General features: G+C 40.8%; 2 protein-coding genes across 4 annotated transcripts in view; one reads left to right on the top strand and one right to left on the bottom strand.

Moving 5' to 3' along the window:
• SRFBP1 (serum response factor binding protein 1) overlaps positions 1 to 4,601 on the top strand; it is a 108,913-nt gene extending 104,312 nt beyond the window's left edge. For both annotated transcript variants that reach the window (XM_024194526.2, XM_024194525.2), the window contains one exon: positions 1,060 to 4,601. In XM_024194526.2, coding sequence (XP_024050294.1) covers positions 1,060 to 1,250 — 191 coding nt within the window. In that variant the 3' untranslated portion in view covers positions 1,251 to 4,601. The remainder of the gene's footprint in view (positions 1 to 1,059) is intronic.
• A 6,385-nt stretch (positions 4,602 to 10,986) lies between these two features.
• On the bottom strand, positions 10,987 to 24,564 carry LOX (lysyl oxidase). Of its 2 annotated transcripts, XM_024194528.3 has the most exons (7): positions 23,482 to 24,563; positions 22,877 to 22,985; positions 21,347 to 21,484; positions 18,647 to 18,803; positions 15,466 to 15,561; positions 15,246 to 15,361; positions 10,987 to 11,919 (listed from the first exon to the last, which is right to left on the bottom strand). In XM_024194528.3, the coding sequence occupies exons 1-7, from the start codon at positions 24,164 to 24,166 to the stop codon at positions 11,913 to 11,915; spliced, it is 1,308 nt and encodes a 435-aa protein (XP_024050296.1). In that variant the 5' UTR covers positions 24,167 to 24,563; the 3' UTR covers positions 10,987 to 11,912. The 2 variants fall into 2 exon arrangements, with proteins under 2 accessions (XP_024050296.1, XP_024050297.1); XM_024194529.2 differs by lacking the exon at positions 10,987 to 11,919 and having other exon boundaries at positions 15,242 to 15,361; positions 23,482 to 24,564.
• Between the last annotated feature and the right edge of the window lie 2,907 nt (positions 24,565 to 27,471).

The raw sequence follows: 27,471 nt of genomic DNA, 5'->3' as shown, positions 1-27,471 counted from the left end.
AACCTGCCGCGTCAGCAGGTAAATAAACTGGCCAGGCCCGCTAGGGTGCTTACCCTGGCGAGCCGCGTGCCGAACGTTGCCGACCCCTGGTCTACATAGACAGTTAGTCTGCAGCAGGCTAGTGCAGGGTAGATTCCCACCCAATCTTGCCACAAATTAAATGTTCATGTAGACAAGCCCTTAGTGACGTTTATTCAGATATTTCTGTTTGAGTCATCAAGGGATTGCATTTGCCCTTTAACTTGTAGAAACTGTTTGATGTTATACGTTTCCATGGTTGAAATAGTTATCAAAAGCAAGCATCCTACAGGTCTGTACTCTGCCACCTTTCCCCACGTTAAGTAGTACCTTACTCCATGAAACTACTCATGGAAAAAGGTACAACCTGAGTATGAGTAAAGGTGACAGAATACAACCCTTAATCTCATCAAGTGGTTCATCCCAGCAAATTATTTTAGCCACTTGAATATTTTATCCAGATTATGGCTAATTCTGCACTTTTAAGGATTAGAATTTTTTTGCTGCTTCAAAGAAATTATGTTCTGATCTCATATTGAAAGTGCTACTCTAAAATCGGATGTCCAGTGACTCATCCCTCATCGGTATACTGTACAGTAAAATCAGAGATTGTGATGACTCTTACGCATGGTAATTAAATTCCACACCAATTTTGCATTGAAACCCCAGAGCCTTCTGCCATCTTAATCATATCATCTTGACCATATCTGCTGTTCATGAACTGGCAGTTTGCTGATTTGTGAGAAGAGGGATAATCTTCTTTCCTTCTTAGCAATCTTCCTAGGTGTTTATACTTTATACTCTTTTTTTTTTTTTTTTTTTTTTAGTCATGTGTTCATATGTGTATATTATGTGTGGCTCATTAGGAATGGATATTGGAGATTATATGGTATGTCTCACCTATTATATATTGCCTTAGTTATATTGGCTTCCGGTAAATACCTACCCTTACTTTAAGGTATTTATAGTATGTATTACCTGGTTTTGTATATGTTCATGACATAGTTGCATTTAATGCTTTTTATTGTATTTTATGCACAGCTTTTCAAAAAAATGAACTGCGGGTAAAGAGAACACATCTTGCTAAAGCTGCAGGTATAAAGTATGAAAATAAAAAAGAGCATTTAGAGCAACCGCTTCATCCTTCGTGGGAAGCAAGCAAGAAGCGTCAGGAACAAATATCTCAAATTACAGCATTCCAGGGGAAAAAGATTAAATTTGATGATGATTAAACTTTTTTAATGTAAATTCATATTGTTAAAGAAGATTCTTATAGTTCCCCTCTAGTTCGGTATCTACTTTTGAGATGTAACAACTTGTGTTTTGACTGGACTTTTGTGACCCGGGTGTTATAGATTGAAAAGAGAATATTTATCTTCTTGATTGAGATGATACGTGCAAAGTTGTTTGGAAACTAAACCTTTTACAGTATTTGAGAACTAGTGCCTTTTTCAAATCATATTTACATGTTTTTATAAACTAAATAGTATCCTAATCTTGAGAAATCGGTGATGTAGTCTTTTAAGGTTTTTTGGCAGGGAAAAAGCTATTCCAGATTTGTTTATAATGAAGATTGAGCAAATGAAACAATTTGTGCTATATTAGTTGACTAATTGGGATGTCACATAGTATATGGTTAAGAGTTCAGTTCTTTAGTGCCACCACCTGTGAAACCCACAATGAAGTCAGGAAGGGGTTTATGGAGCTATTTTGTGCTCTGTAGTAGTTGGGAGTTTTCCTCTGTGGGGTTTCGCATTATGTAAGGTACACTCCAGAAAACTATTTAAGGACTTCAATATCAGAAGAGATGGGAAGGATAAGTGCTCCTAGCTAAGAAAACGTAGTTAAAATAGTTCATTAAGGCATATGTTTAAAATATCAAAATATTTACTCTTATCTTAGCTGGAAGAAGTTCAGAGCTCTGTTAGCTCTGAAGACATTTGCTAAATTCCATAAATACATGAAGCAAGCAGAAATGCAGATCAGTAGTGTATATGGCAAACTCTAGATAGCAATAAAAACTTGCCATCTAAAAAATGTTCATCTTTCTTGATTAGATCAACAATTTTGATAACTAAAGTACACAGTCGTGAGCATTCCTGTACTGAAAGGAAAATACAGTGTGCCCCACTTAATTTAAATTGCACGTAGTCAGAGAATTAGGATCCCATCCTACTGAGTTCCTAACTACCAGAATCAGTAAGAAGAGTATAAATTTTAAAAGTACCTTCTTATTAAATGCTATTGATTTGTTTGCCAAAGATCTTGGTCTTTTTGATATCCCTAACTGTTGGAAGGGCATTTGACTGTGTTGGATGGTGCAGTCAGTTTAGTGTTCTGGAGTTCCTGGGATCGGGGTGTGGGGAGATGGTTTTTTAACCATATTTTTTTTCTTTAAAGATCTTTCATATTAGTTAGTTTTAAAAGATCTATGAACTTAATTGTAACTGTCTCTTCCTCGTTGTGGTTTAATTGAATGCTACTGTCCTTTATACAATTGAGCTGAATCAATTCCATAAAACATATACACAGTTAATAATATGGATATTCTATGCTATGCTTTGCTATCCATACAGCCGGAAGGTTTTTATATCCAAAGTGAAGTTCTCCCTTCCTGAATTATGTTACAGCCATGGAGGAATGTGGATTTCAATTAAGTTTGTGCCCCAGGATGTTTTGATTTTTTTTTTTTATTCCTCATTATATGAAACAGTGGTGTATGTGTGGAGGTGGGGATTTTATACCAGATCACAAGAGTTCAAGGCATCTTCAATAGCAATAGACTCTTGTAAAAGTAATCTTGTACTAGGTAAGCAGCCAGTGGCTATACATAGGAACTACATTCATTGTATTTTGAACTTGTGTTTATCTTCAAGGAAAATCATGTTTTGAAGAAAAAGTCATCCTCTTGAAAGCAATATCTAGAATACTGTTTTACATATTCTAGACAAGAAACTTTTCTAAAGGCTTAGTACTAGTCCAAACAAATATTTGATGTGCAATTTTCCTGGTTTCAATAAAGGGCAGGAAACTTTTTCTCTTTTTGTTAGCTGTAATCCTGTTATAAAAAATTTCTTCATAGACAGCTAATCTTTTCTGAATAGGTGAAAGTTTCCAATTTTGAGAAATGACTGATATCCATGGTCAAATAATTTAAAAAACAAACTTATAAACTTAAAAACATAAGAAAAATGTAGATCATGTACAATATATAGCTAGTTTTTAAAAGTTTATATCCTGAAGTCTCTCTTTACATGTCCTTAGAGTGCCAGGACCATTTAGTTTTTCTTGGCAGTTAAGAATGCAGGAAGAGATTTTGTTATAGCTATAATTTATAACCTTAAGTGTGCTCCTGGGGGTATCTGAAACATCAGAGCTTCCTTTTTTGCAAAATCACCTTTTAATTCTTCATGAGCTTCACAGGAAGGCCTTGATCAGAGAAATCCAACCATTATTCCACATTCTGATGCTCAGTTACTGTAACTTTGAGGGATGGAGCGGAAGGGTAATCTGAGAGTGACAGATCCTTTTTTATTACCATCCATATGGCTTATGGGTTATTGCTACTTAGGTTGTGCTTGGAGGCCATACCCATGCCGGGTCCCCAGTGTTCTAGGCACTGTACTATAGAGAGCTTTATTTTATTGTATTCGTGCAAGAGAACAACTCTTTCGAACTGAGGAGCCTAGTGAATTTATCTGAAGTTTAACACTGAGTTCACAGGAGTTTCTGTTCAGAAAATAACATACAAAGTAAGTATACATTTTGTTAAAATGATTTGTATCTCTTTCTGTGTTATTCTGTGGTAAACCTATGGCCAAATGAACCCAAAAATGTGTAAGGGCCTACATATTTCCTCTGGTTTTAATAATGATTAGTATACTGAAAAGACATTTCTTTGGGTGTGAACATTAGATGACTGGCAACTCCTAACAAGCTGTAGCAAGGTGCACAGTTCAAAATAAAATCACTGTTTAGTACTGTGCACAGAAGAGATACTCTATCTCAGTACATATTATCCGACAATTACTAAACTGCAATTCAGGTTGTAAATATGTATCAGTAGCTGAAAGTGAAAATATCTTAATAGATCGCACAATTCTTTAAAAAAAAATTGATGGAAAATCAAGAAACTTAAATTTACTTTAAAACATTATGGAAATGCTGATATTGCTATCCCCATTTTAAAGATTTGAAAACTGAGACAGATATAGTAAATTATGTTGTCTATGAATTTAGTTATGGAATTAGATATGGTATCAAGAGAGGGCCTGATCCAAAGCCCATTGCAGTCACTGGGAGTCTTTCCTGTGACTTAAATGGGCTTTGGATCAGACCTATAGGTTCTAACTCTAGATCTGTCATTGACTTACTCTTTGTCAGGCAAATCACTGAAACTGAAGATGAGGTCCAGTGTAGGCAGGTGGCATGTGCACTGTGTTTTGATGCATATATGGAACCAGGAGGAGTGCCTTTTCCAATAAATAATTCTGAGTATATTTCCTAGTCTTATCCAGACTGGGTACCTGAAGTCACATGGAGTGTTAGACACACAGTATTGTGTTTTGGGCTCGAGGCATGCAGTCGGCAAGAGGCCATGCCTACATTGGTATTAAATTGGTTTGCAATTTCTAACTGAAATGTATTAGAGTGTATTGTGTTTATCACCCAAAGTGGAAAAAGCCCTATCACTGGGATAATTTTAAAGCTGGATTGAAGAAACACTGCTGTAGGGAAAAATCCTGCAGTGGCCTTATGGGCTTGAAAAGACCCATTAGGTCATTTTGACTGTCTCCACTTCTGTGATATCCAGCATGACAGAGAAACACATTAACTGGATATTTCTGCTAAAGATATTGAGTGAAATAGTTAACAAAGTGGACATTTAAATGTGTTCACCTTTATACTTCTGCATTAACTCCTCAGACCTTTATACTTCTGCATTAACTCCTTAGATGAATGGGAGGCACTACACACCTCAGGATACATCTATACTGCACATTCCTTTCAGTGGTGTGCAAAGTACTTACACTACACACACTCCTAACACAGGTATAAATAACAGTTGATTGTAAGTAAAGGTATGCCTGAACCATGTGGGTATGGGGCTCTCTATTCACTCAAGCAGTGCCTACCTGTCAACAATACTATTTTTTATCAATATACAGGTTTCAGAGTGGTAGCCGTGTTAGTCTGTATCAGCAAAAATGAGGAGTACTTGTGGCACCTTAGAGACTAACAAATTTATTTGGGCATAAGCTTTCGTGGGCTAAAACCCACTTCATCAGACGCATTGTTTTATCAATATAAGGTCCTGCTGATGGAGCCACTGTGCACCACAAGGAAAGACTCCTAAAGCAGGGAGCTGCCGGAATCTTTCCTCGTAGAGGGGAAAGGCTCTGGCAGCTCTCCGCCACTGGCCAGCAGCTCCCTGCTGTAGGAGCTGCTAGAGCCATTCCCTGCCACAGTGGAAGGCTGCTGCAACAGGGAAAGACTCTGGTGTGGGAAGGCAGTGGGGAAAGGCTCTGGGAGCTCTCTGCTGTCAAGCATTTTCCTGCTGCCTCCCCCTTGCCAGAGGATTTCATTTTCATGCTACATGCTGCAGCGTGGACCACCCTGCTTTTCACTGTGGCTTGTAGCTATACACCCTACACACCACCACAAGAGGTGCAGTGTAGACATAGCCTTAGTCTATTGATTCAGGCAGTGTACAGAACTGGGAAGACAACATAACATTCGTTCATATTTAGAAGGTAAACCATACGGCTTAAAAATGTGTTTCTATGAAAATTGAAATTCTGAAGGAACTGCGGGATGGCTAGAGATGTGCCATTACATCTCTCTGGCTTACATGGAGCCAGGCGTGTTAGAGGGTCTAAGCCCACTCATTTCCTTGTGGTATCTGTTCTTTGGAATGAATTCTTCAAACTGGTTTCTAGGCTCATGCTCTATTTCCTCTGGTGCTCTGGTTAGATGATTGCTAACAGTGTGTCCTTAGTACAGTGTGAATGTTGATCTAGCTGTAGGATAGATCATCTCACCATTCCTATATTGTTAGGCATTAGTGTAATGTACTTTCATGTGTTGTTTCGATGTGGTAATTTAGCTTTGGTTTCCGCTTTCTATTTTGTTTCACATCAGAATTACCCAAGTCAAATGACAAAATACCATATGCTATATTATTGGTATGGTATGTGATATTGGTATGTGGTTCCACAAAGCATATCTTCTCCAAGTAACAGAACATCATTGTATCTAAATAGTGTCTCTTATTCAATTCTATTTTCCTTGATACTCTAAAAAGACAGATTGAGAATTACTATAGAAATAAATAATGTGGCGGCTCGGGCTTTCAAAACAGACAGAGCACAAAACAAGTTTTTAATCCTAAATGAAATATCTTTCATCATGGCCTAAAGGTCACTTTGGATTTGACTGGCTTCCAGGGAGAGCAAATTCCAAATGGGGCCCTCATTTTGTTTATGCTTCTGCCTCTGAACGTGGAGTGTTTAGGCTTGGGTTCTGGCAGCAAGCACTTCCCAACAGGATTTGTTACAAGGAAGATGTTGCAGGAGCCCCTTCTTAAAATTTTGGCCAAAATGAAGGGAAAGTTGGATTTTCCCTGCTTCTTATTGAGTTCACACCCTTTCTTAATGCTGTGAAACCATCTCTGCCCAGATGAACTAAGTCTGGGCTTAGGAAATACTTCTTGAAGAGCAATTTTCTTTTTATTCGTTTACAGTGAATGACAGGCATTTCCAAAATATTTGCAGAGGGGAAGATACCAGGAAACACTAAAGGTATGACTACACAGCATTTTGGAGTGAGCGCAAGCTAGCGCTCTAAAAACAGCTGTAGAGACAGTGCTTTGAGGTTGTGGCTTGGGCTGGAGCTCAGGCTCAGAGGCCTGAGACTTCCTCCAAAATGTTGTGTGGACATACTAGAAGACCTTTACTTCCTCCTCCTCCTCCTCCTAATACATAAGTTAAATGTGGTATGGTATCACTATACACTGTACATTTTTTTCAGGCATTTGCCATGTAACATCACTTGCCAAACAAGTATTGACTGCTTCCTTTTTTGTGGCTAGAAGAAAGCATTTGTGGGTAAAATAAATTCCCAGTCCCTCACGCCGCCTCTTTTTGTGGGCACATGCACCCCTGAGACACAAAAGTTAGCACAGGCCCAAGCACTTCATGGGATCACCTTATTAAAACATTCACACATTTCACTAATCCCAGCTGGCTTAATTGCCATGAGATATAGGGCTATCTCAGACAGTTGGGTCCCAGAGTATTCAGAGTTTTAAAGATCTACACCCAAAAGTGAATTTAGAACCCAGAACTAAGATTTATAAACATGTTATGTATTTGTGCTAGATTCTTGTGTATTATAGGCAGAGTTGATATTGCTGCTGGTTGCCTGGCACTTCCCATTATAAGACTTATAAGGTGCTTATAACTTTGCCAAACTTTAATCGTTCCCATTTTGACGCAAATATAGCCTCAGCCAAGCGCCACTGGAGACAATGAAGAGACTCCAGTTGACCTCGGTGACAAAGGGATCAGGCCCATGTTGAACTCAGGTGCAGCAGGATAGACAGTGTGAACACTTGAAACATTTTATTCAAGTCATTTTCACATAAACTTGCAACCATAATACAGGCAATGTAACTCAAGAATATGAAAGTGCAATGAAGAATACAAAGCTAGTGTCTGAATATTATAAATAAAAGCTCTTCAAATAAAGATAGAGATTTTAAAATTAAGATTCTTGGAAAACAGTGAAGGAAACATTGAAAACTCCTTCAAGAAATTGCAAAAACAAGTGGCATTTCACTGAATTTGTAGCATTTAGTTGCTAAAACAACAACAAAAAATAACCTCCTATTAGCATACACTTCTTGGTTTTAATTCAAGTTATTACAGCACCTTTTTTTAATCTGGGGAATGTGAAAAGACCATATATATTTGGCATAATGTGAGGCACAGGATAGACCACTTTCAATATCTTATGAATGAAAATAAACCTTTTGGTATGAACAGATACAACTAAAAAAACAGATATGTAAAAGGACTATGAAGGTAAATTTGGTGAATGCACCATTCAATACTACATAGTAAACTTTGGTGTGCAACATAAAAATATCATCTACATGATCTGTTGGTTCAACTGATGACCAATCTCTCATTCTTTTAATACTTTTGTCTAGAAATATGCACCTATTATCAAACATGTATTTCAAGATTTTACAAATATAGCAAAGCCCTCTTGTAATGTGTCTGTTGCATGGGAATGTTCCTTATGTGCACCATTTCTCTAAAGACCTGAAATGTCGGAGGTAATTGCTTCATGCACACACTAACATTTTCAACGGAAATTTGAAACTGCAAGAGAAGCATTTCTGTACTTCTGAAATTTTGCAAACTCTTGGACTGATCTTACACTCTTTGAGATCAAGGGCAAAGCTCCTTTTCAAAGACTGCAGGAACAGGCCCAAAGCCTATTAAAAATGATTACACAATAAAATTTGTTTTATAAAATAAACTCTTACATCAAAACAATGTATAAAGATTTCCTACAAAAAAAGCAAGCATTCCCTTAAATATATTGCAGCATGTAAAAAGTAGGCTTCAGGTACCTGGGTCAAACCTGCAGTGACCAAGATATTGAGCATTATGGCCAGCACTCCTCCATTTATTAACATTAGCTCATAAGCTATTTAAATCAACTTTTCTCTACTCCTGCATTATAGCTCAGCAGGATTAGTTAAGGACAGATTGTATTAATTTTTCCAACTTTAATGCTGACGTTCCTAGCTTTTGTTGATTTAAGTAAGACCATTCATGTATTCTTGAACAGTGAGCAAATTTCATTTATTTTCCCATTGTTTAAAACGTCTTAAAACTTGTACAGTATTTAGCTAAAGAAAAGAAATTCCATTGTCTTATCAGATCAACATGTAAAATGTGTTCATTTACCAATGAAGGTATCTATGGAGCCCTAACAATCTATCATGTCAATGAGTAATTAAAGATTCTTAAATCACTGGATCATTTGGCAGCCCAAGCATCAGCACTAAAGGCCAGAATGTGTCTTCCTACAGGAGAGCCAAAGATACTCAGTAAACTCCCTTTTTAAACTTCCACAATTTTTGAGGTAAGTAGAGGGTGTGGCTCTCCAACCCTGCAGATGCCCGCAAAACTACAGGAAAATCCCACAGATCTCAGGGCATCTACAGAGTAAACACCCCCAGAACTACTCTTAGAACACCACACCTCAGAGTGCCTCCTGGCTGCACAGCTCCTGGCTAATGGCTGATCCTAAATGTGCTGTGCCCCAACAGTTTTCAGAGTCCAGCTCTACAGAACAAGGCTTGCGGGACTTGTGCTATGGTATTAAAAATAGTAGTGTAAACGTGCCAGCTTGGGCTCTGAGAATCACTCCCCTCACCAGGTTTCAAACCCTGAGCTCCAGCCCAAACGGGAACATCTACCCTGCTATTTTTAGCTCTGTAGCCCCAGCCGAGGTCTGGAGACCTGAACTCTGAGACTTGCTGCAGTCGGTACATGTTTGCAGTGTAGACGTATCCTCTGACTTCCAGGCAACTGCACATGTACAAGTTGCCCACACACAAGAAGTTGTGGAATCAGAGCCTTCATCCCAGGTTGGAAATTTTGGCCTGAATCACTTTTGACAGGAGGTATAAATGTACCTGCATTCGTTCATTCATACACGTACGTGTGTGTGTGCGCACATGCTTTTTTTTTTTTTTTTTTTTTTTAATCCATTTACAAAAATTGTTCTGGAGCTCAGACCTCAAAAGCCAAACTTCAGTCTGGAACATATTTGTACAGTCAATTATAAACACATGAAAATAGTGTGTTTTTTTAAATGAGAAATAGTGGCACAACTTTAACTGCTGATGTGCATAGAGTCCTACTACAGTAAAATGTACCAAGTCTAGTTTTCAAACTTTATTACTTGAGTTAGATACCCACTTGGTGAGTGATTAAAATGATCATTTATCAACCAAATGAGGAAAACCAATGGAAAACTTAGCAGCCTGCAGATGTAAACTGGACCCATCCCGCATGCAGAAGTGAAAGGTGAGTGAGTAGTCCTAAAAGTCCATGCCCTCAATGAGTTAATGGTTCATCAGTGTCAGTCTGGTTAAGTGTTGATGTTTCAGTTCTTTAGGTTTATTGTGGCAGAACATGATTGTGATTTGGACAGAAACATTTGATAATCTTAAAACAACAAAATATATGTAGGAAATAACTAGCTGATCCATAGTCCTCAAGGATATTCTGATAACTAACACAAATTCAAAATTAAATTTGCATGGTTCTACTGCATGCAATATTGGCAAATATTGCTTAAAACATTTCCCAAAGTTGTAACAAAACACCCCAATATTCCTCAAGCTACACAAATACATAAAAATAAATGCCATTAAAACTCTAAAGGTTTTGAGCTTTGGCTGTTGTGAGCTGCAGGTTGAGCATTGCATCTTCTGATATCTTCGGAAAAAGTATCAGGACAATGTTGTGAGAAATAATTTCACAGTTTAAAAAACAAAAATCACAGCTGTTTTAGCTTACAGATTAGTCCACTCCATACATGAAATAATTGTACTTTTGTGAACCCCCACCAGTAAGCAGCATGATGTATCTTGTTAATTTGGGCTGAAAGTTTTTCACTTTGAATATTTCATGATTGACCTAACTAAAGTACTTTCTGTGTTGCATACACCAACTATTATTCTATACTTACTGTATAATATTTTAAGCTTCATTCTTTGAATAGCCAAATATGCAATTAAGAATCAAGTACAGTACTAAATGTAAAATAATGTTAATGGGAATACAAGTAAAAGGCCTTTTCTCAATAAGAACACCTTGATAGGTCTTTTGGCCTATTTCTGTTTGTGGTGCCTCTGAGCTGATTGCCTCTTGTCAGTTATTGTAATTGGTTGGCCTGTTCAATTCATGTTTCCCCCCCCCCCACAGCTAATAATTAGGGACTATCCAGTGTCGCTTTCAGAAGCCTTGTTTCTGCTGGACAGGTGTTCATCCTAGTTCATTTTACTCGCATTCAATTAATGGTAGATCCTTTTAAGAGCCCCATTTTGAAAATCTCTATTCACAGAGAAATGTGGCTAAGTTCTTTAATTCTACTCCAAAAGTAAAACAGGCTTATGGCCAAAGCCCCAGTATGTATTTGGCTTGAGAAAATGGTTTACCTACTAATATATTAAAAATGTAAAATAAACATAAATTTCATATATGGGATGTAACTAATGCATACATGAAAATTTTTCTGCTATATGTTAATATTCCTTGAAAACCAGGGATACTTTTCTCGTCTGCATCCAATGTATCCAATTAGCTTTACTGTAATGGCAGGAGCATCACTCCCAAGTTGGTCTTTGATCTGGCATTCATTGAGCTAGCCAGCATTACTACTACTACTTACTGCATTTTTATGTAGTATTATACGTTTTTGCTACCTTTTAAAGAGATTACAGCTCATTCACAGAGAGTGTACTGACCAAACTCTGCTGTTATCTACACTCTGATTTCCAGTGGAGTTTAAAACAAAACAAAACACAAAAAACCTTACTTTTCTGTGAATGAGTTAATTTCCTTTAGAATTTGAAAATCTGTACATAAATCACCAATCCCACACGTTGCAATAGGTTTTTTAAGTGACAATTTGAGTGCTAAAAATCCAGTTACACATTTTATGAAGCAGCCATTATGCTTCAAAACGACATAAAAGTTTGTGTTGAATTTTTTCGCGTTTTGTAAAGTGTTCATATTCTACTGAAGTTTATATAATGATATTACAGTACAAAACAGTGGGCACTGACTCATCCATTTTCTTGCATCTTAGTATCTATTAAAAAAATGAAAAATTTGTTAAATCATACATTAGCAAATGAGTACTAAACAAAGTTAACCCACCTGTGTTAAATATCTATGCATCAGTATGAACATGCAACACAAAAGGAACTAGAGAACTTGCTTTCTTTGTACGTTTGAATATCATTACAGTATTTTGTTAATTTAGGAAGCTGAGAGAGGGGAGGCTACAAAGCAAAGTAACTATGCATAACCCTAACTGACATCCTTCAGTTAACCTCTTCTCTCTCCTCCCCTTTTTGAATTCAAGTGAATAGAAGAAGCTCTGTTACTGGAGGCTCTGATTAGAGCCAGTCCTAGTGCAGGGAGATGCCATAAAAGTTTCTTCACACTGCTCTGCCAAAAATAACCACTCATGACCTGCAGCACACCTCATTCTCCCACAAGCACAGACACTCTGGTGGTGAGAACAAATAAAGGACCAGGCCAAGGCCATTTAACTTGTTGCTTCTAATAACTTAAAAATGGCCATACTGGGTGAAACCATGTCTGTGACCCAATGGAGGTGGGGATGAGGGGTTTGGGATGTGGGAGGGGCTGGGGTATGGGATGAGGGCTGCAGGGTGGGGCTGGGAATGAGGGGTTCAGGGTGTGAAAGGGGGCTTGGCTGTGGCAGGGTTGGAGTGGGGCAGGGCTGGGGGTGCAGGCTCTGAGGTGGGGCCGGGGATGAGGGGTTTGGGGTGCAGGAAAGGGCTCCGGATTGGGGGGGGGGGCTCAGGAATGGGGCAGGGGATTGGGGCATGGGCTTACCTCAGGCAGCTCCCGGTCAGCGGCGCAGCAGGAGTTCTAAGGCAGGCTTTCCTGCCTGTCCTGGGACCACGCTGTGCCCCAGAAGCGGCCAACAGCAGGTCCGGCTCCTAGGTGGAGGTGCGCAAGTGACTCTGCGTGGCTCTGGCCCACAGGCACCGCCCCGACCCAAGCTCCATTGGCCAGGCGGAGCCGGTGCTTGGGGCAGGGGCAGCACGCGGAGCCCCATGGCCCCCCCGCCTAGGAGCCAGACCTGCCGCTGGCTGCTTCCGGGGCACAGCGCAATGTCAGAACAGGTAGGGACTAGCCTGCCTTAGCCGGGCAGCACTGCCCACGGGATTTTTAACAGCCCAGTCGGTGGTCCTGACCAGAGCCGCCGCGACCCAATGCCTTATATTCTGCGACCCAGTTTTGGGTTGCGACCCACAATTTGAAAACCACTGATCTAGTCCAGTGTCCTGTTTTTGACAATGGCCAGTTCCAGATGGATCAGAGGGAATAAACAGAACAGGGCAGTTTATTGAGTGATCAGTTCCCGGTCATCCAGACCCAGCTTTTGGCAGTCAGAGGTTTAAGGACACCCAGAGCACGGGGTTGAGTCCTGCACATCTTGTCTAATGATCACTGATGGACCTATCTTATTCTTTGTTGTGAACGGTGTGATATGAACCTAGGTCTTCACATAAGGGTGATACAAATGTTTGTCATTTTAGCCCTGCTTGATCAGTGTTTGATTTCCCAGTACAAAGGACTTTGTAGCAAATTCAAAGTGAGATAAGCCTTACAATTGGTATGTAATGGGGCATCAGCCCCACACTGGCCAGTAAGGGGTTAAAAAGAGCCTTAGGGCAGAGCAGGGTCAGTAGCTGCCTGGAGTTCGAGGAGGGAAGACTGTCTCTTGAGTAGGCTGCAACCCTGTAGCATCTTGGACAGAGCGGTGCAGGCAGGAATCCAGGAAGACAGAAGGAGCTCCAGATGGGCTGCTGAGACTGAGGAGGGTGCTGTGGCTGCAGGGAAGTGGCCCAAGGAAACGCAGTGATAGTAGAGGCAAAGGACCGCAGTAAGTAACTGCAGTTCAGAGGGTTCCTGGGCTGGGACCTGGAGTAGTGGGCGGGCCTGGATCCGCCCCCCCCCGCCCCCCACTCACCACTGGAAGTGGCAGGACAACTGACTACAGTCGCCACTGGGGAAGTGGCTTGACTACTAAGGAGCTAAATCTCCCCCAAAAAGGGGGAACACAGATAGTGACATGGCCGGAGGGCCCAGCCACGAAGAGGATTCTGCGGTTCCTGACGCAAGAGGGGTTGCAGGTGGACTATGGAGAAGGAGTGGCGGGGTGCAGACCGCGGACATGGGTGTTGGCTTCGAGCTAATCCCCAGAACAACCAGGAGGAGGCGCCAGTTCAGCAGTGAGTGATGTGCTCCGTGACATAGTAATTAAGCAACGTCCAAATGAGATCCGTGTAATTTCTGTGTAATGTTCATAGGCTATGTTAAGCTAAAATACAAAGGGAACACTGATTTTGTTCGATGTACATATGCTTTTTACAAAACAATTTGTGGCCAGACATAGTTAAGGGTTATTGCTTGAACACCAAGGGAGCTAACGTGAAACAGTAAATGAGGTGTTGCTGGAAGAACTGTTCTGGGGGGCCTTGCTGTAGCAGTGAGAAGGTAATACATAAGTTCATGTGGTTTTTTTGTTTTGTTTTTAACAAAGTGTTTCAAGGGCCCCTCAGCAACCTGTTCAACAGCTTTGTGTGAATGCTCTGTATGGCAATTGGATAAGCAACAGGAGGCTTGTGTGACTGCAAATTCAAGAACAGAGTTGAGCCAGGGAGAACAGCTGGGAATCCAGGTAGGAGCAGCAAGTTTAAAATCCCTATAAATCAGTGGTTCTCAAACTTTTGTACTGGTGACCCCTTTCACATAGAAAGACCCTGAGTGCGACCGCCCCCCCTTATAAATTATAAAAACATGTTTTTATATTTAACACCATTATAAATGCTGGAGGCAAAGCGGGGTTTGGGGTGGAGGCTGACAGCTCGCAACCCCCCATTTTAATAACCTCGTGACTCCCTGACCCTCCCGACCCACAGTTTGAGAACCCCTGCTATAAATCTTGAATTCAAGAGTTCAAAAATAAATTTTTCTAACAAGAATTTTAGTAGGTGTTCTGTACTGGAAGAGGAATGGATTTTGATAAACTATTGTAGGTTCCTTCCATCTCAAATGGTTCTATGAATCGGATGGAAGATTGAAGAAAATAGCTTAATTACAAGTAGTTATAATTTGAAAGCTATGCAGTTGTAATTAGCAAAATAATCATTCCTATTTTGCCCACACACAAAAAACCTCTAAATTCCATCTGTAATCCAAACTAGCACACTCCATACTAAATATAAAATTATACACTTACAAAGTTTGCATCACTAGAACTCATTTGGCAATTATCTATTCAATGCAAAATTCACCCCTAGATACCATAAACCTATTTGCTAATATTAATTTTATGAGTGTAAAGTAGTTACAAAGAAAGAGGATTATACTTACGGTGAAATTGTGCAGCCAGAGGCATATGCATGATGGCCTGTATAGCGGATATCGCAGCGTACTACATTGTTGGAGTAATCGGACTCTGGTACCAAATAGCTGGGATTTACACTAACCTTGAAGGAAGGAAAATGCTGTTTACAACTGTGTTTGGATTGATAACCTGCTGTGCTGGCTTAAAGGGATTTATAGTTATGATTTCTTAAAACACACCCCATACCTTCAGTATGTAGTTTCCAGGTTTTACATCTGTAATATCAATCCACTGGCAATCTATGTCAGCATTGTAGGTGTCATAACAGCCAGGGCTTAGTCCCTAAAAATATGCAAGCAAAGGAGTCTAAGGAATATATTTTCAGAAATCAACATTAACACCGTCAAAAAATTCAGGTAACGCCACAATGCTTCCTTCGTGCACATCATTGGGGGGAGGGGGGGGAAGGCACCAATGAATGAGTTAAGCATTGAATCTGAACTTTCTGGGTTTTGTTTGATTAAATAGTACTGCCTAGCTCTGACAGAGCCGTTGTATTGACTTTTCGTTGCTTCTACCACATAAGAAAATTAAAGATAAAACTATTCATAAATAAGCATTGTAATTACTGGTACCTATCTGAGAGACTGGAGCATCATTTACAAGCTGTTCTGCTCTTTTGGATAAATAGGTATTTGTTATAGCTGGTTGGAAAATAGGGGTTGTTTTTCATGGAAAGTTTTGGATGAAAAATAAAAAACAAATATTTTGGCCAAAACCAGAAATATTTCAATTCTGAAATGCTGCTGCAGGGGCTCCTGGAATTTGTAGTTCAGGTGTTTCGTGTTCCCATTCTTAATAGACTGGGCTTAATCAAGGGACTATATCTCCCATGATGCACCACTGTCTCCCCTCTTGCTGAGGGGAGGCTGTGCATCATAGCACATCATGGGAGATATAGGTTGGGATCCCCAACCAGACTATAGGGGATAAACTACAATTCCCTGACCCAGCATGGTTCCATTTCAGAATTAATTTTTTTTCATTTTTCAGGTGATCAGTTTGATTAAAAATCAAAATTTTCTGTGGAAAGCAGACTCATTTTCCAGAAAATATTTTGTTGAGAACCCAGTTTTCCAGCAAAACAGTTTCAATGGAAAACTTTGAACTAGTCTTACTATTTATACACTTTTTTTAATATAATAGGTATTTACTGGTTACATATCCCTGAAATTTAAAATCGTTATATTTAAGTACTATCTGACAGTATTACCTAAAGTGTCGCTTATTTGCAAGAGGTGAAGGAATCATTTCAGAAAAGATAAGAACTGACCAAAATCTACACCTAAAACTCTGAATTTCAACTGAATGGCTTTTGAGGTTCAGAAAGTTTTGGCTATCATTTTTCCTATTGTCTTTTTTCATGTACCACTTTCTGGTTTGGCTTGGGACCAGCATTGCTGAAATATTATGAGGGAGCCTGTTCTCACAGTATTTTCAGCCTGACAGGAAGCAGGAAGTACTGGAAATCTTGCGATAGTTTAATCCTGGATTTGCAGGCCCAAGAAGCGTGGGTACAGTTTAAATAAACATCTGAAATTTTGACTAAACACCTGTGATTTTTTCCTTACCTATTTACCTGATTAATGAAACCAAAGGAGTTATTTTGGTCCATTGGGGAGAAACATACAAGGCCACTTGAAAAGTTTGGTAGATATAAGGAGGATCCTGCATGAGACAGTACAGCAGCGATAAAGTCACAGACATACTATTTGCAAGTGCCATTTTAGATCCCTTCTATCTGAAGACGAAGTTCTTATAGCTGCTGCTTAAGACTTAAAATCTTAGAGACCAATTCAGCAAAAAATATTCATTACTGTTTTTGTGGGATAAGTTGGGGAGGGCTACACAGCTCCTCTTTCTTGTCCTGGCAGCTCCATTTTAAACCATTTTCCTTCTAAATTTATTTGAATATAAGAAAAATTAAGAAAGCACTTTGCTCCGTGAGTTAGGACATTAGATGCCTGCTCAATGAATCCCATTCTCCAGTTCCAAACTCATTTATGTGAATTTAATTGCCATTAGAATCTTGGATTACCTCAAAGAAGAGTTTTAGCTTTGGCCATAGATGAACTCTGCATCCAATGCAAAGAGTAAAGTACTCTCTTGGCATAGAAAGCTCACAGAGTTCAAGGGCTATCTTTGTATTTTATTTGTCTATGGCTTTACTTCTACAAAAAATGGCCTAATGGGGTTTTTCTCTTCAAACAAATACAGGTTTTGAAACATCAGAAATGTCTGCAAGAATTCAGAGGGTATCCAAAACGGCAGCAGAGGTCTTTCCAGATCTGTGTGTCCAAAAAACCTCCTACTTTGTTGCTAGGAATATAGGAATTGCCACACTGAAACATATCAATGGTCCATCAAGTCTGGTATCCTCAGCAGTGGCCAATATAGGATGCTTTAGTGGAAAATGAAAAATCCTCATAAGGCACTTAACTATGCAAGACAAAGCCATGCAGGAATTTCCTCCTGACCCCAGCTGGTAATCAGCTTATGCCCTACTTGCACGTGCCAAGTTTGAGGCTGGAGCAAAGTTTTACAGTCCAATTACAACCCCTAAAAATATGGGTTTACAGTGGAAATGCTGACACAGCCTTGACTCTAGTGACACAAGTACTCCAGCTGTAAAATATATATGTTAGGTGAACGCTGTAACCTACACAAAGGAGACTATTTTTAAAACCCCTTCACAAACTTTACATATTGTAGATAAATCATTATACAGTACTTAAGATTTAAATGTGGACACATCCACCATGGGATAATATTTGGCATTTCTCAGGGATAAAATTACTACCTCTGCAGAAAAAGGGATATAGTTTGCCCATGATGTTCACACAGCTCCCATTAATTTGAATGTCTGTTACAGATATGCACAGAGCACGATGCGGTGGTGTACTGAATCCCCTCAAACCCCCTTTGATAGCATTGGGAACTGAGGAAACAGACGACAGAATGTGGATTGGGATGAGAGAAGTGGAGTAAGACCTTAAAGGATTTCTTTACTGCCCCTAATCCTGGGCCTGCTGTCTGATGGCCAGTCCCCCAATCTAAGTTAGAGTACCTTGAGGACTGTTTTAATGTACATCAGCTGCCAATGGCTCCAGGGGACCTGCCAGGGTACAAGAAAGCCCCAGCCACGCACTTCCAGCAGCCACACCCCCTACAGGGCTGTAGTGGAAGGAGACTACAAAAGCTGCTATGCTGGTTTTATGCCACCAGCGGATTTCCCCTACTCTGGGGTGATTATCTCATAGCTAATTAAGGCACCTGAGCATTGGGGCCTATAATGTTACATAAAATCTCTCAAGTAAGGTAAACTGCAAGAAAGAAAATCTCTTGGTTCTTTGGAACCATCTCTTACCTGTGTATGTGCTGTACATGCATATCTTCTATAATATCCATAATCACAGGAGGTATCTTCAAGACAAAAACTTGCTTTGTGCCCTTCAGCAACTCTCCGATGTGAGCCTGCTTCCAGCAAGTCATAGTGGCTGAATTCGTCCATGCTGTGGTAATGTCTGTTAGACCACAGGTCAGTTAATAGAGGCAGATCAGATTTTGCCAAAACCTTATTAAATCATGTTTCCTATCTAATCTACCTTATAGTGCATCCTGCCAAATTTTGTTTCTTACATAAAACTAATGGGTTAATATATTTTTGTCAGTGGCACCACTGTTAAATTTTTTTTATTGTATAAAAACACAACCTTCTAAAAACAAATCACATTTTAATTTGTTAAAGGAATGGCTCTGCATTGGCTTTGTTTTCCCAAAATTTCCTGTTTTCTCTTTTTCAATAACACTAGCAAGCACTTGAACCACTCAAATATGAACAGTTTATCTTGTAATGTTTGCCTTCAGGCACAGTTTGTTTGGCTAGGAATGCTTACCTTACATACTGTAAATTCTAGGCAAGTTTGCTATTTCTGGAAGGAGCTGAAGGGTTGTGGTTATTTTTCCACTTCCATTGTCTCCCAAACATGTGACATTTATAATTATATTTGCAAACAATCTACTCTGCTTAGAGATTCATCCTTTATGTACTAATATTACAGATTGGATTAGTTGAAGGAATTGCTATTTACATTCAAATATATAAACTGACATTCAAAGTCTTGCTGGTTTGATAATGTTAAGGTGTTCTGCAAAAACATATTTTTGCTTGTTTCACAGTGTGCACTATTCCCGTGTGTGTGTGTGTGTGTGTGTGTGTGTGTCAGTCCTAGGTCTCTCACACTAGCTGTGACGCACCTATTTGTTCTATGGTTCTACTTTTCTCACATAGATGGAGAAAGCAAACTAGCAAGAGCCAACAAATCAGCAGCTTGTCTGTAGCATTCTGCTACTGTTGCTTATGCAAGATTTTTAGCAAGCTGTGTATATGTAAAAGATTAAATAAAATATAGTTCGAACACCTTTTAATGAAAAATAAACATACTTTTTTTTTTATATATATATATATAATATATATAAAATCACCAACTAAAAACTTGGATGATAAGGTGATTCAGAGAATGATGATGATTAAACAGTACTATCTGATGGCAGGTCATTTGAGAAATGAATTGGTTGTTATAGTTTATCTGCTAATGGACTAGTGTCAACATCATAGAAACCATCCCCACAATTGGCATTCTTGTTGGCAGCGTATTCAAAGTCCAAGAATTGGATGAGTATTGAAAGAACTACATTCGCACCCTGGTCAGTATGGTTATAGGGCCTATTGGCAGGGCAAGGATTACCTGTTCTGTGGATGAAGGATTTCAGTTTGCAATGCTATCAGTCTGTCACCTTTGTAAGTATCAATTTCACATTACATTTTTTAAAACTAAAACACATTCACAGAGCGAGAGGGGTTTTTTTTGGACTTTACCAAAGGCTTGTACACTGAATAAAACATCTGCCTTTCTAGGTCTGTGTTTAAAAGACTTCATTTGAATTGATAGTAATTGTTCCATCAGGAATAAACAATTTTACAATTTGACATATTGCTGCAGGCTTGATCCCAAGCCCCTTGAAATCAATGGAGAAATTCCACTAACTTCAAAGGGTTTTGGATCAGGCCCATGGCAACCTCTGTGGTATGTATTTAGATGGAATTCAGTGTTCAATCATCACTTTATCAATGAATACATTATTTCTGTCGTATTAAAATTAATCATTATGTACACACAACTGTAGTCATATTTTAAATAAATTGAAGAAAATACATATACTTTCCTAAAGTATCACAAACCTGATATGAAATATCTAAATTTAGGACAAGATTTCAAACTCATATAGGCCAAGCCTCTTGGAAAAGACACAAGTGCACATATGCAGTTTTATTAGGTCCCAAACTGTTACAAATATTCTCCAGTGTTTGTCTTGCCAAGTGTCTGTCAATGTTCGTCTTGCAAAGGTGATATTGGTGCACTGTATATCAGAGCTCAATAGTATCTATTGTGGCATCACTTTTTATGTAAAACTCCAGTTCTTTTCAGCTGAAGATGATAATGAGATACCACCCTAAGGCTTCATATAGGTACAACTGCTTATTAAGGATCATTCCAATTCCTCTTTTCAATATTGAGGAAAATGTGCCTTGTCTCATGAAATAATGGCCCTTTAGAGGACCAAATGACACATTCAGTATTTGAATATTCCTTTTTTTTAGTGAATGTGTAAGTAAAAAATACATTTTGGGGCATTAACTATAATTGTAACTTTTTTTTTAAGTTCACTGGTTAGTTCTTTAATATACAGGACAATAGACTTATGCAAAATTGAATTCTATAGATGGGATATGTGACCGAATATTCTAAACTGATTTGAGATTGCATAGGCTTCCAGATCGTCACATTTGTATGTGAGTATGAACTATTTATTTTCATTTGATCATTTCAATTCTTCATCCTCACATGTGTAGCTATATAATGAGCTATTACCATAAAATGGGAGGGGAAAGCAAAATCTTATAGCTATATTTCCCCTAGATAGTAACAAAACATATCACATTACAATTAACAAATGACAAATTAAAAAGATAAGTAGAAGGTACCATACTGGGCACTTCACTCACTGGTGACAGCTGTGCCACTCCCATGAATATCGGGGTCTGCTTGGTAGGAAGTCTGATGTGCCTTGATTTTTCACTCTTTGGGGGAATCTCAGAAGCACTCGAGTATCATAATCTCTGACATCTGACCTGTAAGCTGAACTGCAGTGATGTAAAAAGAGGCATAAGTATATTTACAAAATATTAAACACATTCAAAATTGCTGCTTCTTGGCTTATGATCTAGCATTCAACCTTCTGTGACTAGATGTCATAACTAGCAAGTTGCTGAGCACCATCAACCCCATTAATTTAAATAGCTGAGGATGCTCAAGAATGCTCAATGGTGTACTTAGGAGCTTCTGGTATTGGATGCAGGCTTTAGTAACATTCTAGGACTCAGTCTTTTTGTTGATGTTAGTTTTGTCACTGATTTCAGTAAGAGCAGGATTTTGATACCTGATGAGCACTGGTTAGAAACACTTTGATATTTAGGGAATCAATGGTGTTTAACAATAGCCAAGAGCATAAGATCACTTTAACAATGGATAGCTGTAAAAATGTCCTTGTTTGGCATGAAAAACTGTTTTTCAATAGTTTCTGTAAAACAAAATATCTTGTAGTTGATCTCTTGGCCACAGTAGATTTTGTTTCCATTGTAGTTTAAAAGGCTACAATCAAGACATTTTGATCCCAAATTATAATTTAACTCTTTAAATATCTGATTTTTAACTATCAATTTACTAACAAGAACCACATAATCAACCTTTTGTGCTCCCTTTGCTGGTTTTCCTGCAGCAACCTAACAAAAATGATTCCTTAATGCTATGCTGCAACCAGTTTATGAAACTGGTGAATAAACAGTTGTTTTGCATGGTAAGGTACTATATAAGTTAAATTTATGAAACTCAGCTATGTTCATTTCAGTTCCAGTAAAAACAGGAAAAATCCCTGTTTGCCAAGTGGATAGACAACTCACTAGTAAAGATTTTTTTTTTCAAAATTCTAAGAGATTATCGCAAATATTTTTCTGCTAGATTGTCTCACAGATGTTGTATTGCATGTGCCCAAGAACAGTGAGTACAGTATTTTGTGAACCCACACAAATGATTACAAATGAGCAGCTGGTGACTTTTTAAAAATGAAACAATGATTTATTCATGTTAACGGAGAGAGTTGAAAAGGACCAGATTCCAAGGATTTTCAAAAGGGACAAGTGATTTGGTGTATCTAGCTTTAGAGAGGTTTAGAGGCCTGATTTTCAGAAAGTGCAGAGTACCTACCCTCTGGAAATCAGGCTCCTTTAAGACATCTCAAATGAGCTAAGCTCTACCAAATGGAGGCACCCAAAAGCACTTGTCACTTTTAAAAATATTGGTTAGTACATTACCCTTTCTTGTTGTCTGTTGTTGAAACATTATAATGAGGCCACAAAAGAAGCTAGACTCAGGACCTGTTATCAAGCTCTCTATCTTTAACTTCCCTCCTGGTTTCCTTGCTGTTAGGTACCCAGGCTTGAGGCTAACATAAAGGAGAAGTCAGCAGAGATGCCTACCTTGCCAGACAGTTCTCCTCGGCAGCGCATCTCAGGCTGTACATGGACACCCTTTGGACATATGTGGATGCCTGGATGTAATAGGGATCCGGGACTAAGTCAGGGAGACCTGCAGTTCATCAAACCAACCACACAACAGCACGATCAAACCCAGAACATGTCTGCCAACATTTTGTTTCACTTTCAAGCATTACTTAGGAGTTATTTTGGCCATAGGCTCCTGCCACCCTTTAGGTCACAAGAAGCATTTAAACTTCTCGCTTGACAGGCACAGCCTATTGTTTGCAGCCAGCCTCTCGCCTCATAAATCCTCTCGGGCCCCTAAGACTACCATATGATCCTAGGAATCCTAGGACCGTGTCAGATTTTTGCCTCGTGTGTGGGGCAGGCAGGGCTGGTCATTTCTCCAGAGCATGCTGGGATGTGAGCCCACTGCCAAAGTCTATCGCTATGTGCTGTGCTGGCGTTTGGGTTGGCTGCGGGCTGAGGCGGGGAGGGCTGTGGGAAATATAGGAGAGCCCAGCTAAGAGCTGGCGGCGGGGCCCCTGCTGGAGCCTGGGGCGAGGTGTTACTGCTCGCGCTCGAGGGGTGCGGGGGGCTCTTACCATACTGGAAGTAGCCGGTGCCATAGCCGGGTCTGTACCTGCTGCCCTGGCGGGGTCTCTCGTAGGTGTCGTAGTAGTTGTAATAGGGGTTGTCGTCCGTGTACTTGTAGGGGTTGTAGGGATCGTCTCCTACCATGGCATCTTCCCGGCCGGCTCTCAGATTGCTCAGGGGCGGGGGGCTGCCGGGGCTGGTGCTGTTGCCCCTCCTGGGGCCGACACCTGAGCTGTGGGGGGCGCTGGGCCGAGACGCCCCCTGGGGAGGGCTCCTGGCTGAGCCGCTCGTGGCTTCCTGGCTCCTCTGCCCTGCGGTGCCGCCGGCGGGCGGCTGGTAGCCGGCTTGAAACCAGTGGCGAGCCCCCGAGCCCCGGCCGGCGGCCCCGACCGGCGGTTGGGCAACGCCGGCTTCAGAAGCAGCCCCCCGCGGGGCGGTGGCGTTGTTTCGGAGCAGCAGGATGGGGCTGCCCGCGGCCGCTGCCTGCCGGCGCCGGGGCGGCTGGTACTGGGAGGCCAGGCTCAGCAGGCTGTACACCTGCCCGTTGTTCTCCCACTGAATCCTCTGCCTCCAGGCGGCGGGCGCCGGCGGGTTGTGGCGCGGCGGCGGCTGGCAGCCGGCGGGCCAGGCGCAGCTCAGGTACACCCACACCTGCAGCGGGGCGAGCAAAGCCGCTGGCAGCGCCACGTGCATCTTCCCCGCTTCAATAGCCCCGGGCAGGCGCGAAGGTCGCTCGCCAAACGCCGCTGGCCGCAGCCAGGCTCAATCCCCGCCGGCGGGCCGGGGAGGCAGAGACCTTCCGAAAGGAGGGAGCTTGTCCGCTCCCGGGGTGTTTACAGGGCACGGCTCTGAATAGCAGCAGCAGCAAACAACCCGCCTCTCATCGTCCTCCGGCTTTCTCTGGGGTCTGGACTAGAGGCGGGAGGAGGAGGGCTCAGGGATTTTAAACTTTCTGGCACATTAACAAAGTTACACAAGCCCGCCTGGCGGGCTGCTCCGCCGCTGTTTGCTCACGTAATGCGATGGGGAACGTGCGAGTCTGACAGCGCCTCACATCTGTCCCGCCGCTGCCTCCCCTCTTAGGCCCGCGCTCACAGAGCCTCTTTGCAAGGGGAAGGAGACAAAAGGGCCCCTCCCTCTCTATATATACACCTCTAGCTGCACGTCTCAAGCTGGGGCGAGCCTGCAGGCATCTCAATGCACTCAGACACACACGGCCTGCCAGGTCGTGGGGCAATGCCAAAATATGCAAAGGAAAAATGCTATTAGCTCATCAGCACTGGAGAGACTGGGGTGAGCGCTTAGTAAGAGAGGAAACATGTTTCTGGGAAATATTCTGGCCAAAACATCTCCCACAATATGGTCACTGCTGAGGATTTAAGTAACAGTCAAGTATCCTTAATGCCCTTTTAATTGAGGTAAACCCCTCAGTAAATAAACTCTTGCCTATCCATTTCTGGATTTCTGCATGAGTCACACGAGAAATGCACTACAACTTTGCCTCCCAGAGTAAGTGTTCATTGGAAAATGAAATTTCACATGGGAGAGACTTAGCCCATCAGCAGAACAAATAAACCTGGCCAGGCAAGTATCCCCTAAAGCTATGCTTTCCCTGGAAGTGCTGGGAGAAGAGGAAAGGTATTTGATCTGACTTTTTCCCCTTCCTGCTTTAAAAAAATGTGTAAACTCTGTGTTTGGATCAGATCAGACCGTTTCACTGTCTGGGAGTAACTAAACATCCATGAAGCACAGACAAACTCCAGACTGGTGTGTTTTCAGTGGCTGTTACAGGTGCAAATGTTTGCTAATGAATCATTTCAAAGGAATGGGACAGAATCAGCTCTAGTTTGTTGGTGAGGATTTTTCACACGACCCTGTCAGTCCTGGGTCAGTGCCAGGCTGGAATTTCTTGCCTCAGTTAAATAGATTCTCTTAACTCTCCTGAACCTTCAGGTTAGCAACCTGCTAACAGTGCCATGCAAAGCTGGTTCCGGACAAATTTGCCACCTACTCTTTGTAATAACATAAAAATTGTCCATTTGTACAGTACTGGTTATAATAATTTCAGTATAAATATTGGACTTGATCCTACAATACAAGGATGTTTAAGCTATCATCTAATTAATAATAATAATAAATAAGAATTAATACCTTTTGTATAACACTTTACTAGAAGGAGTCCTATTAATTTCAATGGATGAAAAGTTAAGCATGTGCATTTGCAGGACCTGGGGCCTTTGTTAGATAGATAAAGGAGCACTAAGGCCCATTATTGCCACATATGCAAAATAATTTCAGTGGAATTGGTGTTAGAAATGGTGGTAGCCTTAGTGCAGACAGGGCTCTCTCCGCTGGACTGTTTTTTACAACCAGGGCCAGCTCCAGGCACTCGCCTGGCAAGCAGGTGCTTGGGGTGGCCGCTCCGGAGAGGGGGGGCAGGTCCAGCTCTTCGGCGGCAATTCGGCGGACGGTCCCTCACTCCTGCTCGGAGCGAAGGACCTCCCGCCGAATTGCCGCCGCAGATCGCGTTTGGGGCTTTTTTTTTTTTTTTTTTTTGGCTGGTTGGGGCGGCCAAAACCCTGGAGCCGGCCCTGGTTGCTTTCCAGCTGCTGTAACTAAAATGGTGATAAAAATAGGCTCCTCTATACCAGGTGTTAAAACCAGTAGGGATTTTTGTTGTTGTCTCTTGTAAATTTCCCTAGTAGTCCTGCAACCGCTTCCTGACTAGCGTAGTGTTTTCTCCCAGGAATGATCCCATTGGCTGAAGAGGCCTGCTCATGATAGTTTAAAAATACTTGGTAGGTAGCATTTGCAGGACAGGGTCTTCTAGTAGTAAAACAGGTAAATGGTAACTTCCCTCACATGCACAGGCCAAGCAACTGTTAAGTCATTACTCTCCTGTTTCTTTTAACGAGGTTTTCTTCTCATTTTTCAGACAGTTCATCTCAGTCTCTCAGACCTTTTTCATGTGGTTACTGAATATTTTATCCTCCACTTTAGGTCTTGACTGGAACAATGACTAAGACTGACGAAAATGGAAAGTCTAGAAAAGAAGGAAAATATAACATTGAAGAAAATGAAGTCTCCGTCTTTCTAATCTTCCCATAAATCTTACTAATGTTACAAATAGCAAGTTGTATACCAATGTGTGATATTAGAAAATGTTTCCACACACTGGGATTCTGGCCACAGCTCTTGTGCTTTGCCTGATTACGTAACTGTTTTTCCTGAAATTGAAGAAACCAATAATTGGGAATAGTCTTGCCCATTTATCAAACATTGTTTATCATTTGTTCCAAAGAACTATTTTTAATTTTTAGTGAATGTAGAACTCATGAGTCATAAAAGGTGCTGGCAACAATCCTGGAAAGTGAGATCCTCCATTTTTAGTTAAGTTCATTCAGCCCCTGTCCTCTCTGCAAATATTGCCAATATACCTATCCTTGAGGAACCGGACTAAGATGATTAACTTGTTTTCATAGGCCACTGAAAAGCCTACCACTGGCTCTGAACAAGAGATAGAGAGCTGAAAAGCTCATTACAAAACTAACCCATCCAACTCTCTTGTCCCCCCAGTATATTGCATAAAAATTGCCCTAAAAATCTAGTGATATAACAGGTATTCAACACAACACATTCACCTTACTCATGTATTTGAGTACTGCTTCGTTTTAAAAGTTCATGTATTTTACTGGGTCATGATTCACTCAGCTACTTAAGCATGTGACTAACTTTCAGCATGAGCGGTCCCATTTCAAATTAATGGGATTACTCATGTGCATAAGTACCTTGCTTAATTGGGGTAATATCTATAACAAACAATAAATAACATTGCAGTTCCAAGCCATCATAGCCAAGGGTCAGCTGCTTGCCAGGACATCTTTACAAGCCTCCCTGGATGCTCCAGACACTGCTGCTCATTCCTTCTCCATGGCAGTTGTCACGAAACAGGCATCTTGGCTCCAGCTCTCTGGGTTCCCTAGGAAAGTCCAAAATAC

Source organism: Terrapene carolina, unplaced genomic scaffold (genome assembly GCF_002925995.2).
Source record: "Terrapene carolina triunguis isolate 2854851 unplaced genomic scaffold, T_m_triunguis-2.0 Scaffold113, whole genome shotgun sequence".
In the NCBI taxonomy this organism is placed as follows: domain Eukaryota; kingdom Metazoa; phylum Chordata; order Testudines; family Emydidae; genus Terrapene; species Terrapene triunguis.
Note: the sequence above shows the minus strand (reverse complement) of the source record. Positions and strands in the feature narration are given on the sequence as shown.